General features: G+C 35.1%; 1 protein-coding gene across 1 annotated transcript; it reads left to right on the top strand.

Moving 5' to 3' along the window:
• The first annotated feature begins 1,006 nt into the window (after window positions 1–1,006).
• On the top strand, window positions 1,007–14,978 carry LOC148955780 (uncharacterized). Its single transcript, XM_089104232.1, has 3 exons — window positions 1,007–1,120; window positions 3,536–3,702; window positions 13,091–14,978. The coding sequence occupies exons 1-3, from the start codon at window positions 1,043–1,045 to the stop codon at window positions 13,644–13,646; spliced, it is 801 nt and encodes a 266-aa protein (XP_088960358.1). The 5' UTR covers window positions 1,007–1,042; the 3' UTR covers window positions 13,647–14,978.
• The last annotated feature ends 509 nt before the right edge of the window (window positions 14,979–15,487 follow it).

The raw sequence follows: 15,487 nt of genomic DNA, 5'->3' as shown, positions 1-15,487 counted from the left end.
GCAAACATGTTGTTGAATGTTGCTTCACAAAATTTCAGCTGATTGAACATTTTGACTATTCTTTTTTACTTCAAATTTGAATTTTAAAATTTTTTCTAGGATATGTATTATAGTCTAGTATTATGATCCTAAGCAAAAAGTGAAAGATTAATTACAAAAATTCCTTCAGTTAACCCATAATGATGTCATAAAAAAATACTTTATACATACTAAAAAAAAAATAAAAGTTGAAGTTAGGAGGAACAGTATTCAAAAAGTACAAAAATTGAAACTTAAGCAGGAATTACTATAGAGGACTCCAATGAAAATTAAAATGAACATAAGCTAAACTGCATAATTACATCAAATGTTCAAAGAACAGATACTATCCATACTAGGCCTTTGGGTGAATAGATGGAACCCAAAAGTGAGCAAAAATTCTGTTCAACAACCAATGAGGTTTTTCATGCTCAGAAACACTGCAGAATGGGCTGTTTTAACAGTAACATGGCATGGGATAGTGCAATAAAAGAATATTGAAATATTGATTTTATAAAAAAATGGAAAGTGTCCCTTCTTCAACAACTTAAGCTTTCCATTTTGTCTTCAATAAAGCAAAAATAACCCCAGGTTTTTATTTGCTATTTTGTAGGCTAAGCTGTTATCTAGTATTAAAAGGTGTCAAAAAGGGCTATGTGAGTCTCCTCTGGATGAACTAATCGTTACATTCCTGAAAGATTGATTAAATTCCTTGAACTACGTCTGACTACAACCCTTTCCCAAATTATATTCAAGCCAACCTGTAGTCAAAATTTTCGATAAAACAAAATTTGCATGACTTTAGTGCATAATTGGTTGAGCTGGGTTATCTTCAACTTTCAAGCACAATTTCTACAACTAACAAATCGGAGATGCAAGGCTGAGTTTTTCAAAGTTAAAAAGCTTAAAGTAGTAGTTTTCTTATGTGCATGCAAATCCAATGAAAGAGAAGAGTTTGCATGACTAGAAAATACTTGAGAATGTTTAAATCCTTTTTTTCACTTTTTTTTTATAAGCATTGCTCATGGAAGATTCATCTTCAGAAGATAGCATTGAGTACAAGGATTGGGAAATTCCCACCCAGTCAATTGCAAAATTGAAGGTACACTCAATTATTAGCAAATTCATCAGGTAACAGTAATTCGAAGTTAAAAGGAACAGAAATTACTATTAATGAACACATGAAATCAAAACTTACAGAAAGTAAGATGAATAATTACATTAAACAGAAAAATAGTTGATATATTGAATAGATGAAACCTAAAAATTACCAGAAATTCTGTTGAGGAGTCAATGACATTTATTGCACTCAATAATGCTTCAGAATTGAGCTGGAATGAGCCGTTCTAATACTAAGAACGCCCAGGATAGTACAGTGATAGAATATTGAAATGTAGTTTTTGCAAAAAGATAGAGCATATCCCTTTGTCTACTGTTTAATTTCAGAATCTGATACTATATTAATGCTACTATGATGTAAACCCAGATGCAAGCCCAAATTCCCATTGCTTATGTTTTTTGGATTGGCAATTTTTTTATTTTAGTTTTAGTTTAGGTGAAGCATTCTCTAAAAGCTGAAATTCCTGTATATTACTTTGTTGTTCTATTGTATAAAGATTTTTGATTTTATATGGATGTGGCAGCTCTAGAGCTTCTACTCTTGCCATCTATGTTAAAATGTTGCTAATGCTTCTGCTTTGCGGTTGACAAACAGTATGGAAGTAAAAATATGAATTTATATTTATTAGTACTACTTTACTATTGTGTTTTATGGTGCTCTTTGAATATTAAAACATGCGAAATTAAATTCTTGGTTAGTTTTTCATGCAATTAAAAGTATGCTGAAAATATTCCGTCTGTATTTACACATAAGTAGTAAATTTAGTTTTATTATAAATTCTTTACAATTGCTTTTATTAACTACTAGATATGTATCACCTACAGGAGACAAAAAGAAAAAAAAAATTTCTGAGTAATGTTTACATTAGTTTTGATTTGAAAACGAAGCTGTCTGAATTTGGGTGTGGATTTCATATATTATACATTCATGATGGGATTCATATATTATGCATGAAAAGTTTTACGATACTCATAAATATTATCCTGAATAATCTGTGATCATTTATGATTATAATAAGGCTATTGAGTGGCAATTCACAATATTTTATTTTGTTATAAGTAAGTAAAATGGTGACTTCAAATTTTTATATCTCTGTTTATTCATCAATGTGTCAGTTTAATGGCTGTATTTCTCTAAGTTTATTTATTCTTTCTTTTTTATGATCATTAATGACTGTAAAGAAGCTATTGAGTGGCAAATGTCTTTAATTCACAATCATTTATTTTGTTATGAATATGGTAACATTAAACTTTTATGCCTGTGCATATTTGTCAATGTGTGCATATTCGGCACACATTCGGCACATATTCGGCACACAATGTGTGCATATTCGGCACACACTCTAAGCCTCTTCCTGTCTTCCTTTTTTTATGATTGCTCATGACTGTAAAGAAGCTGTTGTGAGGTGAAGCTCTTTAATTCACAAAAATTTATTTTGTTACAGAAAGGGAAAATACATTAGGTGACTAAAACTCTTCAGAAGGGATACAGTCTAAATTGTCTCCTTGGAATGTCTTTTCAATAACCGGTATCTACCTTCGCCCTTTCCTCCTCTGAAAACTTTGATGAACATTTTATTATTAAAATGCAAGTTTTAGAAATAGACCTGTAGCATAAATAAGGTTCAAGAAAAGTTTTCGAGTCATTGAGATGCAAAGGTCTTTCGTCATCATTCTATTTATAATCTATCACAAAGAAAACAATAAAAACAAAAATAAGCAACAGAAAGAAAAACATAGTTCGATGACTACGAACATGGGACAAATAGAAATGACCAAAGATGAGAAGGCTCCTGGCATTCAGTAGAAAATCATGAACACACCTCACAATAACTCCAGCTGGATTTACCAGTCAATACTTTCTCCGCAGAAAGGATTTACCTATCCATATTTGTATTTCCATCACATACTTTGACAATTTTAAACAAAAGTTGGTAGACTTGCTTCCTCTTACCAGAATTTACCAGCAAAAGCGAGTCGGTGAGGAACTTTGGGTATTATAAAACTGAGAATGGTGTGATCTAATCAGATACGAAGCGTTTGAAGCCAGAGATGCATTTTATGCCGAGAACATATTAGAATGTTGCATTATAAACAAGAAATTGGTGACTTCACATTGCTGTTTAAAGAGTTAAGGCCAGTCACCTGCTCATGGATTTATTTTTGAAGAAAAGGTAAAAAAGTTTACAAATTGCATGAATTATGTAGAAAAAATATCAGGAAGGTTGAGCTGTTCGCGAAGACCCAACGACTCTCCTCCTTATATACGTTATTGATACGATACACTGTTAAAAAAGCACTCTTGTTTGAAATTTATCAGCTAAAAAGAATTCACTAATATGGAAACAATTTATATTTTTGAGCTTATTTTAATTCTAATTTATTGCATTTTACAAAGGAATATGGCTATATTACATTAGACGAAGCAGGTGAACTTATTTTGAAGCCGGATTGTGCTGAGAAGGCAAAAGAAATATTGAGACAGGAGGAATGTATGAATGACAATCATACACCTTGCTACAGTACAAATCCTGCTTCCACAGATGACAGAATCAACATTGAAACGTAAGTTCCTTTTTTGTGGTCTTTTAGCAATTTAAATAATTTTGGTTAAATAATGTGGTTCATATTTTTAATATTTTGTATTTCCATGTTTTTTTGTTTTATTTTTTTGTTTGGGTTTTTTTGTTTTTTTTTTTTTTTTTTTTTGTGTTTGACTTTTTGACGGAAAGAAGAGAACAGCTACTTGACAAATTTGAGCTTCCAATGAATAATAGCTATTCAGAACTGTACAGAAATGATTTTGCCAGCGTGTACGCATGGACTTTGGTCTGTTACTTGGATGGGGAGGGGGGAGGGAGGATCCTGCATATTTGCCCACTGCAGTTTGATTTTAGTTTATTGCATTTTACAAAGGAATATGGTGACTATTTTCTCGTCCCTCGATAACGTTAAGTATCAACTACCTTGCTGTTTTAAGCTCTATGAGTCAATGTATGGACCCTGGGTAATTTATTATATTTTAATGAAACAAAAAGCTAGAACAGAAACAAGTTAGCAGGTTCACATCTTTTTCAAATACTTCGTCTAAAACGTGTAACAGTTTCTTATAATTCTTATAATTTTGGCTAAATAATGTGGTTAAATTTTCATATTTTTAATATTTCGTATTTCCACATGTTTATATTTAAATATGTGACTTTTTGAAAGAAAGAGAAGTACAACTACTCGACCTTCTGGAATTTGGTCTGTTACTTGGATGAGGGGGGGGGGGAGGGAGTATCCTGCATATTTGCCCACTGCAGTTTGATTTTTTCAAGGTAGGAGTCTTTAGACAAATCTGGGAAGGGAGTCTCCCTCCTTCTCATTTGTTAAATTTGTGTAATTTTCTAATGAAATTTGTCTTGAGTGCTTAACTCAGATCCTAAAATAATAAATATAACCATATTTAGAGAGCCAGCCGTGCAAAGCAAAAAGAGGCTAGAGTCATTCTGTGTATTAATCAGGATAAAAATCACAATGAACTATAGTTCTTTGGACCCCATTCCCTTACGACGTGTGAACTAAAATAATTGACTTTTCATGACGTTAAAGGTATTTTATTTGTACAGTTATGTTGTTCATTATCCTACTGAATGATGATTTTCTCTAGCCAAAAAAATGTATTTACCTAAAAGAAAAAAATCGCTTGGGAAATAGTGTAAAGGCAATGACAGTTTGGTGTTTTAAAAAAGATGCCTTATGGATAGATGTCTGAACTGTGTGTACACAAGTCCACATTGCCTCTCCTTTGCAATATAACCAACCTGATAACCTGAATAGTTTAATAGAGCCATGCCTAAATCGTTGGTTTCAATTTAGGATTTGGTCAAATCCCAGTTTTATACTCAAATTCAAGAACAAGTTTCTTTGGTAATAAAATGTGTATTTTCATGTTCAAGCGAATGTATGAAATATTGATGGGGTACGCATGTTTTGTACCATTTGACTTGATATTCCTGGCATTAAGAAGAGAAAAGGCGCTATTTGTACAAAAAATGGTACATTAGCTGTGTATGTTTATAATGTTAGCTGTCTGTATGCTTAGATAAGATAAGATATTTATTTCTAGAAATTGCTATCACAAGCCCTGAAGGGCCGAATTCGAATTTCGAAGTCCATAAAAAACAAACAAACAAGCAAATCATAACAAAAGCACAACAACTTAAAGATTGGCAACCAATGAAAAAAAAATTAAAAAAAATAATCAAATATCGGAATGCTATATGATTCCTTTGTCACTTATATTAAAAACTTCAAAATGACAACTAGTTAATAAGATAAAAACTGATAAAACTGAAAAAAAAATAAATAATATACACATTAACAAATGTTTAAAAAACAACATAAAAAGGGGATAGGGAACAAAACAAAAGAGTATAGAGGAAACCGAGCTTTTTCTTTTATTATATAAGAGAAAAGACAAAATTTATGTACAAATTAACCACTATTTATTAAATCGGTAAAAAAAGGGATAAAAGACTTCTTATACCGCAAGGTAGTACAAAGAATGGGAGATAAGGTGGGGATAGGCTGGGACACAGTTCGTGGAGGACGATTTCTGTCAGGTAGGCTACATGATATTCAGGGAAAAGGTTCGCGGTACGGGGGTTCAAAGTGCCAACTTACCAAAACGGAGGCACAAATTAATTCTTCGTCTCTCGAGGGTCTCTAGGTTTGAAATATTTAACAAATACAAATACGGTATCTTGCCCTCTTTAAAAATAATTCTTAGAGCTCTCTTTTGGACATTTTCAATTTTTCGTGTTGCTTCATTAGAGAGGCCAGGGTGCCACACAGGATAAGCGTACTCTAATATGGGACGCACAAAAGAAATGTATACTTGTAGTAAATGTGATTGGGGGCAACTGAATTTATTTAAAAGTTTAAGGAGGGAAAGCGAGGAGTTTGCTTGTTGTAGGATATTATCTATATGGGCATCCCATTTCAAATTAGAAGAAATTGTAACACCAAGGAGTTTAAGAGATGTGACAGGTTTCAGGAGGTATAGGAGCAAGAAAAAGGGGAGGGGATTTAAGGAAACTTACTGAGACTATTGCGGATTTAGAAGGGTTAACTGTCATGTCAAGGGAAGAGGCCTCACAGGCAATATCTTGGAGTATGCCCAATGGGTTGCTAAAGATGTTTTTATGAAACATCTCTAAAACTGTCCAGTCGTTGACAAATTTACATCTATTGTCATAAAGGGCTGAAAGGCGGTTACTCCTAAGAGAAAAAAGGAGAAGGCCTAGAATAGTTACTCGAGGACGTCCATTGAATATGGGGAGATGGCCTGAGAAATAATTTAGATATTTACCTGCTTGAGATCTATTAGAAAGAAAAGAGGCAACGAGCTTAACAAGGAAAGTTTCAATGTGAAATTCATTTATAAGTTTATCTATGAGTAAATTGTGGTTCATCAAATCAAAAGCTTTTTGAAGATCAATAGAAATTAGATTAAGCCAAGTGTTAGGTTTTTCAAGTAATTTACCCATGGTATCAACAAGATGGATCAGGTAATGAGAGGTTGACGTGGATTTGCGATTACCAAACTGTCTAAGATCAATGAGGGGGAGGACTTTCATCTTAAGCCAGTCTGCGAGAAAACTTTCATACAATTTTGAAAAAATCGAGGTGAGGGTAATAGGACGAATGCCATCAAAGCCAGGCTTCCCATTTTGCTTTTTGATTGGGGTAATAAAGCCTTGTTTCCAATATTGAGGGAACTGTCCAGATTCGGTAATTTCATTGAACAGGGTGGATAGGGGTTTTGAGAGGTAATCACTGAAAGCTTTAATCAGAGGAACAGGAATGTCTAAAGGGCAAATGCTTGATCGTTTTAGTTTTTCAATTTCAAGTGGAGAAATATGTGGGAGTGAAAAAGGAACAGGAACATCTGGAAATTCGTAAGATAGTGGTGGGAGACTTTGGACAATAGAAGCCGGAAACTTATTGAGGTCATTAGCTGTGGTCTTTGGAGGTTCATTTATATTAGAATTTAGTTGTTCTTGACTCTTGCCGGAAAGTTTTTAATTTCAGAGTACAAATTCTTTGGTTTATCATGGCAAAACTATTTTATTTTATTTTTATAATAGGATCGGGCAGCTTTTATAATTTGACTTTTTAATTCCTTTCTTAACTTAGTTGCTTCTGCTAAATTACCCCTCTTAAATAAGCTTATGTTCTTGCGGATTAAAATTTTTGTGTGACTATTTATGTAAGGGTTATCACTGGAGCACTTTCTGATTTTTCTTTCTGGGAAAAGTAATGAGTAGGAATCAATTAGTTTTTTTGTGAAAAATCAAAATTTTGTCATCAAGGTTATTAGAATTATAAAGGTCTGACTAACTTTCACTGGTCAGCCATGATCCAAAAGAAAAAAGTCCTGTGTCACTGAGGGGATGGCAAACCCCAATGGAGGTAATAAAGAAATGTTCAATGGCTGAGGAGGGAGAAAAAAGAAGACAATGGTGGCAACTGCCTCCTAGTGGTGGCAGTGCTTGCGGGGAGTTATAATACTTACTCATAATTGAACAAATAACATCCAGAGAGGTGTTACCTTTTGTTGTAGATATTTTAACCAGTTGTTTAATATTAAGAGAGGTGCAGATAGAGTCTATCCTCAGGTCATTCGCATCGCCAAGTAAGCAAATTCCAGCGTTCGGATACTTTGATAACACAAAGTCAGCACTTATAAGAAATTGTTGGATAAATTTGCGTTTCTGGTCAATACTTTGGTTAGGGGAATGATAAAAGACGGCGGATACAATTCAATTGAAAGGGCGGGGAAGTACTTTTGGTTGAAGGCTCAGCCATAGAATTTCATCATAATCTGATAAGTTGGGGGTGGGGATGAGTTTAGGTTGGAGGTTATCTCGGACAAAAAATAATATACCACCCCTTTTTTCCTGAGAGGGTGATCGGGAGGGCGAAGTCTTATAAACTGAGTATAATTGCTGATTTTTAGGAAATCTGGGTTCTGGAACTGAACCTCTGTCTCAGCAATAATATTAATTTTATGAATTTCAGAGATACCCTCGAGTTCGGTAATTTTGTCAAAATTCAGGCTCTCAGCATTGGTAAGTAGGAAAGTTGGAAATTTAAACCGATTTGGGTATTGGAATTTTTTTTCAATTCGGGATGGAGTTATTTGGGGTTGAAGTTTATGAGAAGGGTGCTGTGGGTAAGGGTGTGGTTTTGAGGCATTATTAAAAGACAGGACTGGACTGGGCTCGAGAGAAAAGGAGGACAGCAGACAAATTATGGGAATATTATTAAGTTGGGATGGAACTACGGTGGAATTCGTCTTACTATTTGAAGTTTTAGAAACTCTGCATGGATGTGTTACCTGTGGATCATTCTGCCTGCTTACTCTTAAACCAGAGTCATACTGGTAGGGTAGCCAGGGGGGGATAAAGTGCAAGGGAAGGGAGAAAGGTTTCCTGGTGATCTGAGAATAAGTCAAATTGGGAGTGTTCTTTATATGGGGGTTGGGGGGGGGGGGGCAAGATGATGCTGAGGGAGGGAAGTAAGGTGGGGGGTGTCTGAGCGGGGAGGGGGTGGGTTTGTTTCGGCAAATAACGGATGGAGTCCAGAACCGGTCGGTAACTTCTTGGACGCACGGAGAAGAACGGAGTCGAAAGGAAGGGGATTTTTGAGAGGAAAATGAGTAAGGGGGGTTTGGGGATGGTCCGAATTGAGTAAAGTGATTGTGGGGGTTGGACTGACAGGGCAGGCGTAAGTACATGGGGCAGAGGATTGTTTCGAGGGATGGGTTCCTGAGGTATACTGCGCTGTATCGGGTATGCAGGGGGATAAGACTGAAAGTCGAATGGAAGACGAACTAGGGGAGGGGGGGGTCGTGAATACTTTCGGCGTCGCCCTAAAAAACGTTGGGTTACCTTGTTACCTTGACTGGTAACAGCTGGGACTGCCCAAGTTTGTGCACTTGTTTTTTGTTTGCAGCTCGATTTATTTCGTAAAAAGGAAGGGGGGACATAAATATGCAGGCTATCACACCCAAAACAACGCCCACTTGATGCTAACTTACATAAAGGAACGTGGTCAAAATTACACTTTGTTTTAATACACTTGCCAGTGAGGTAAAAACGACATAAGTGCAATAACGAGCACTTCTTTTGGTCGCACTTGTTATATAAAAATTGAGAACAAACTCTTGGACTGGCTTCATTTTGTTTTTTGAAGTTACGGGTAATATATCCATGATTATAGGGGCACTTTGAACCTAATTTACAATTGCCTTGCTTAAAAAACTTACAATTTTTTATAACACTATTATCAGGAATACTTTTTTCCTGCAGCTTGCTCGGAGCACGATAATGTTCAAAATGACATTTATTACCTAATTTGCAAATACGTGCTAAAATTATATTAGCACATTTGCTCTTATTTGCAGATAAGTTCTTATTATTAGTCAGAATCACTTCAGAATCACTGATGAACTTAATCCTCTGCTTCCTTCATTAATATTCTTTGAGCTTGGGGACAATGCTAAAGTTGATGAACTTAATCCTCTGCTTCCTTCATTAATATTCATTGAGCTTGGGGACAATGCTAAAGTTGATGAACTTAATCCTCTGCTTCCTTCATTAATATTCATTGAGCTTGGGGACAATGCACTGTTTTGATGATGAAAATCTAAGGTGTTATTTACCTTGTTTGTGATGGAATAATTTGAAAGTTCACTTCTTGAATCATTTTCATAAAATGACAAAAAATCTCTAATTAGCATTAACACATCCGTTAGCTTTTCTTTTAAAGTCAAAATTTTTGTAAAATCTGCTTGTGATGGGGGGGGATGTCGTGACGCTGTCCGTTTGAACATATTTATCCATGCTGCATTCAGTGGTTTGGCATGATACATGCGTTGGACCTTCGGGAAGGACTTCAAGAACTTGGCACTGGGGTGGGGCAAGTAAAATTGTTGGACCAACTGAACTAGCCTCCTGGGGCTTGTTTGATTTTTCTGTTGAAACAGAAAGCTGGCTGTGTGGAGGGTCAGGATAAGGAGTAGGACTGCTTAGGTCACTTAGGATGCTAAGAATTCTTTTTCTTTCAACTGGGGTACGAGGCGTTCGGGGGAAGCCAGAACTGGGTACAGAAAGACCCGGAGAAGAAGTAAGGTTTACCTTGGATTTAGTGGAGCAGTCAAGGCACATCCAGGAGTTACTCCAATTAGTAATGTCTATCCTGGCACACTTTTCGGCCCCTGCGTGGAACCAAGAGTCACAATTTGCACATTTGATTGTGTTCGAAGTAACTCGTAGTCTGCATTCTGGACAGTATTGTTTTTGTTTTGCCATTTGGACAAAGGTCACAATCACTGTAGCTTTGAACTTAGAGAGGTGTTGACAGGTTGAACTCTGACAAAGAACTTTCTCCACAATAGATGTCTCATTTATTGTGGATGTCTCTTCCCTTTTTTATGATTGCTCATGACTGTAAAGAACCTGTTGTGAGGTGAAGCTCTTTAATTCACAAAAATTTATTTTGTTACAAAAAGGGAAAATACTTTAGGTGACTAAAACTCTTCAGAAGGGATACAGTCTAAATTGTCTCCTTGGAATGTCTTTTCAATAACCGGTATCTACCTTCACCCTTTCCTCCTCTGAAAACTTTGATGAACATTTTATTATTAAAATGCAAGTTTTAGAAATAGACCTGTAGCATAAATAAGGTTCAAGAAAAGTTTTCGAGTCATTGAGATGCAAAGGTCTTTCGTCATCATTCTATTTATAATCTATCACAAAGAAAACAATAAAAACAAAAATAAGCAACAGAGAGAAAAACATACTTCGATGACTACGAACATGGGACAAATAGAAATGACCAAAGATGAGAAGGCTCCTGGCATTCAGTAGAAAATCATGAACACACCTCACAATAACTCGACAATAACTCGACAGAATCAACATTGAAACGTAAGTTCCTTTTTTGTGGTCTTTTAGCAATTTAAATAATTTTGGTTAAATTATGTGGTTTATATTTTTAATATTTTGTATTTCCATGTTTTTTTTTTTTTTTTTTTTTTATATGTGTGACTTTTTGACAGAAAGAAGAGAACAGCTACTTGACAAATTTGAGCTTCCAATGAATAATAGCTATTCAGAACTGTACAGAAATGATTTTGCCAGCGTGTACGCATGGACTTTGGTCTGTTACTTGGATAGGGAGGGGGGAGGGAGGATCCTGCATATTTGCCCACTGCAGTTTGATTTTAGTTTATTGCATTTTACAAAGGAATATGGTGACTATTTTCTCGTCCCTCGATAACGTTAAGTATCAACTACCTTGCTGTTTTAAGCTCTATGAGTCAATGTATGGACCCTGGGTAATTTATTATATTTTAATGAAACAAAAACCTAGAACAGAAACAAGTTAGCAGGTTCACATCTTTTTCAAATACTTTGTCTAAAACGTGTAACAGTTTCTTATAATTTTGGCTAAATAATGTGGTTAAATTTTCATATTTTTAATATTTCGTATTTCCACATGTTTATATTTAAATATGTGACTTTTTGAAAGAAAGAGGAGTACAACTACTCGACCTTCTGGAATTTGGTCTGTTACTTGGATGAGGGGGGAGGGAGGATCCTGCATATTTGCCCACTGCAGTTTGACTTTTTCAAGGTAGGAGTCTTTAGACAAATCTGGGAAGGGAGTCTCCCTCCTTCTCATTTGTTAAATTTGTGTAATTTTCTAATGAAATTTGTCTTGAGTGCTTAACTCAGATCCTAAAATAATAAATATAAGCATATTTAGAGAGCCAGCCGTGCAAAGCAAAAAGAGGCTAGAGTCATTCTGTGTATTAATCAGGATAAAAATCACAATGAACTATAGTTCTTTGGACCCCATTCCCTTACGACGTGTGAACTAAAATAATTGACTTTTCATGACGTTAAAGGTATTTTATTTGTACAGTTATGTTGTTCATTATCCTACTGAATGATCATTTTCTCGAGCCAAAAAAAAGTATTTACCTAAAAGAAAAAAATCGCTTGGGAAATAGTGTAAAGGCAATGACATTTTGGTGTTTTAAAAAAGATGCCTTATGGATAGATGTCTGAACTGTGTGTACACAAGTCCACATTGCCTCTTCTTTGCAATATAACCAACCTGATAACCTGAATAGTTTAATAGAGCCATGCCTAAATGGTTGGTTTCAATTTAGGATTTGGTCAAATCCCAGTTTTATACTTAAATTCAAGAACAAGTTTCTTTGGTAATAAAATGTGTATTTTCATGTTCAAGCGAATGTATGAAATATTGATGGGGTACGCATGTTTTGTACCATTTGACTTGATATTCCTGGCATTAAGAAGAGAAAAGGTGCTATTTGTACAAAAAATGGTACATTAGCTGTGTATGTTTATAATTTTAGCTGTCTGTATGCTTATAATGTCTTTGCCTTTAATAGTGTTCTTAAAACTAAAAACGGTTTTTATATTAATAAAAAAAAAACTTTTTTATTGAAATTTGTATGAAAACCGGTTTATAAAAAAAAACAATGTGCACAAAGAAATAACACATTAGCAGATAATATCTTTATATGTCTTTCGCCGCAATAGATGTCTCATTTAATATGAAAACCAGTTATATTAATAAAAAGTTTATTTAAATTTTATATTTAAATTGACTTTTATTGTCACACGCCTTCATACTAAACATGGCAACAAGATTGTACTGTACCAATGTTCTGCTGATGTACGATTAACAAAAATGCTTTTTCTCCCTAAAAGTCTCAACCCTACGTGACAGGAATTTCAAATTAATGCGCAATTTCAGAGTGTCCATCCTTTCATCCAAAAGATATTGTTAACATAACATAACTAAAATTTGTTTGTGCCTTTATTTTGTATTTCTTTCGAAAATCTTACATTTTGTTTTATTATAGGCGAATGGTTGCTCAAGCTACCAGCAGAAACTACGACGAAATGATGGTTGCTGAGTTTATGATATCCTTGCCAGCTGATAAGGTTTCTGCTACACCTCATCTTCAACAGTCAATTACTGGTCGAGGCAGACTGGATTCCCTGCGAGACAATGTTAGCATGACCCAATCTTCCCCTGGAAGGCCAAAAAAAGGCAGTGGAAAGGGCGCAGCTAAGCCAAAAAAGCCAACTAAAGAGGAACTTAAAGCACTTCTGTCGGACATGGAAAGAAAGGGAGAACTGGATATTGCAACTTCTATCGCTCCATCGTCATCACCAGGACCACGGCCAGTTGGACCGAGAGGACAGAAATTGCCTCATACACTCAACGTGGAGTATGGGAGAAAAGAAGATTTTGATAATCCATCTTCTTTCTCTCCATCATCATCACCAAGACCACTAATTACTGGATCAAGGGGACAAAACTACCCCCTGTCCTTCAAGCGGTCAATATGGATCATGGAAAAAAAGAAGATTTGTATAATGCAATTTCTTTCTCCACATTGTCCACCTTGCTGAATGATACTGGTTCATCCCACGGTGTATTCCATGACTTGCTGCTCCAATCATGGTTAACACCAATCTTGAATCTGTCAACTTATCTGGCTGACATGGTAGATTTGCCAAGTGAGTTCCACTGAGGAACAACACAATCAGTGAAGAAGTTGAATTTTTAATGCTTTCTTCTAAATTTTTGTTGCAATTTTATGGTTTTTTTTTGTAATTTTGGGCGTTCAACAGGCTATTGTAATTATTGAATTGAGTTCAATAGTGCTTAGTGAAACTTACTATATTAGATTACGTGTTTATGTTGCGTCAGTTCTCAATAAGCTGTTTTATTTTGGATAGAAAATTTCTGGTGAATTTTTTTTAGGATTTTTTTGTACATAGGTACATAGGATTTTTTTTGGGGGGTGGGGGGCAATAATAGAAAAACAAATTTATATGATGATTTGAATAAGAAGTGCCCAGAAATTTTGGAAAACTAGCTGTTTTTTTTTCTGGGGGGATGGCACCATCCCCCCAGAAAAAAGCACCAGAAGCACCAGCTGCGACTGTTGATTTACCATAAATTATGTATTTTTTCAGTTGCGGAAAGCCTCACCGTATTATGTTATGAAGAAGAAAATAAGAGGGTCAGTGACACACAATAATAGTATGTTGACCCGAATTTTTTTTTCTTATCGTTAGACTATTTCAAACAAATTGGCAATCTAAAAATTTACACCGCAAATCCATCCGATCAAATTTTTTAGATATCCATTCTGTTAAAATAAGTTCAAAGATCAGATTATAAAACTCCACATAAAGCCCTGGTGGCATTAAGCCCTTTGAATTTTTTTTTTTTGGGGGGGGGGAGAACAGTTATTCTCCAATGTTCCCAAAAGAGCGTACGCCACAGTTTTTCATCTTATGACTGTCTTCCAACAATTTTTGGATAGTTAATAGCACATAAAAAAAAAACGCTTCACGTTTAGAAACTACAAGTGTTGGGGTTCCACCTCTAATTCTTTTTTTTCCTTAGATTTGCCTATAACATAATTTTCAATGATAAGTTAAAGTCCCGTTGCTAACCTAGTAGTTTTGCAATAAGTAAACTTTCAAGCTAAATTCTATTTTTGTCTTCCCAGACTTGGCCATTGATAGTTAATGATATTCAAAATGCCTTTGACTTTGTAGCTTTCATTTATAGGATTGGCCAGGGTCCACGCCTACAAAAAGTTCTATGTACAGAAGTGGTTATTTTATTTTATTCCATTTTCAGAGTCTGAGTCGAGTTTTAGTTTCGGAGTTTATAGATGTGTTTGTCAAGTCACCTTTAGATGAATACATGTGAGCTATTTTCTATAACCGTGTAGATTATTTTTCCTCGAACCCAAGCAGGGTAGGAAAAAAGCGCGAGAAATAACGTCACTATCATATCGACAAGTTGGGTCTGTTTACCCTCCAAAGAGATAGCTAGAGATATTATTGGTGACCCAGGTGGTGGTACCCTTGGTGCAGCGGATATCATATTTGATATCTAGTCTTCTTCGAAGCTAGAAAGATTCGGTAGGTGTCTTTATTGATACTATCTTTTGTGATACATTTTGGATCTCTTACAAGTCATTTTTACGATAAAAATTTTTATGGTCTTAAGATGTTTTTAATTTTCGATGTAAAAACATTTTCGTTTAATTTATGATTGGGGTAGTAGTAATAGTTTTCTTTGAACACCGGCTTCATCAGTTGTTCGTTCATCCCATAAACCCTAGATGATAACCATGTTCTCTTACGGGGAATATTTTTGTCCTTAAAGGCCTTTTTTTGGACACAAAATGTTCCATAAAAAAATAAGTTTCACAATGAGAAAAAATCAC

The sequence above is a fragment of the Artemia sp. Qi Xiang Cuo genome, chromosome 2 (assembly GCF_049724085.1).
Source record: "Artemia sp. Qi Xiang Cuo chromosome 2, ASM4972408v1, whole genome shotgun sequence".
Taxonomy (NCBI): domain Eukaryota; kingdom Metazoa; phylum Arthropoda; class Branchiopoda; order Anostraca; family Artemiidae; genus Artemia; species Artemia sp. Qi Xiang Cuo.
This window is presented reverse-complemented; position numbering and strand designations above follow the sequence as displayed.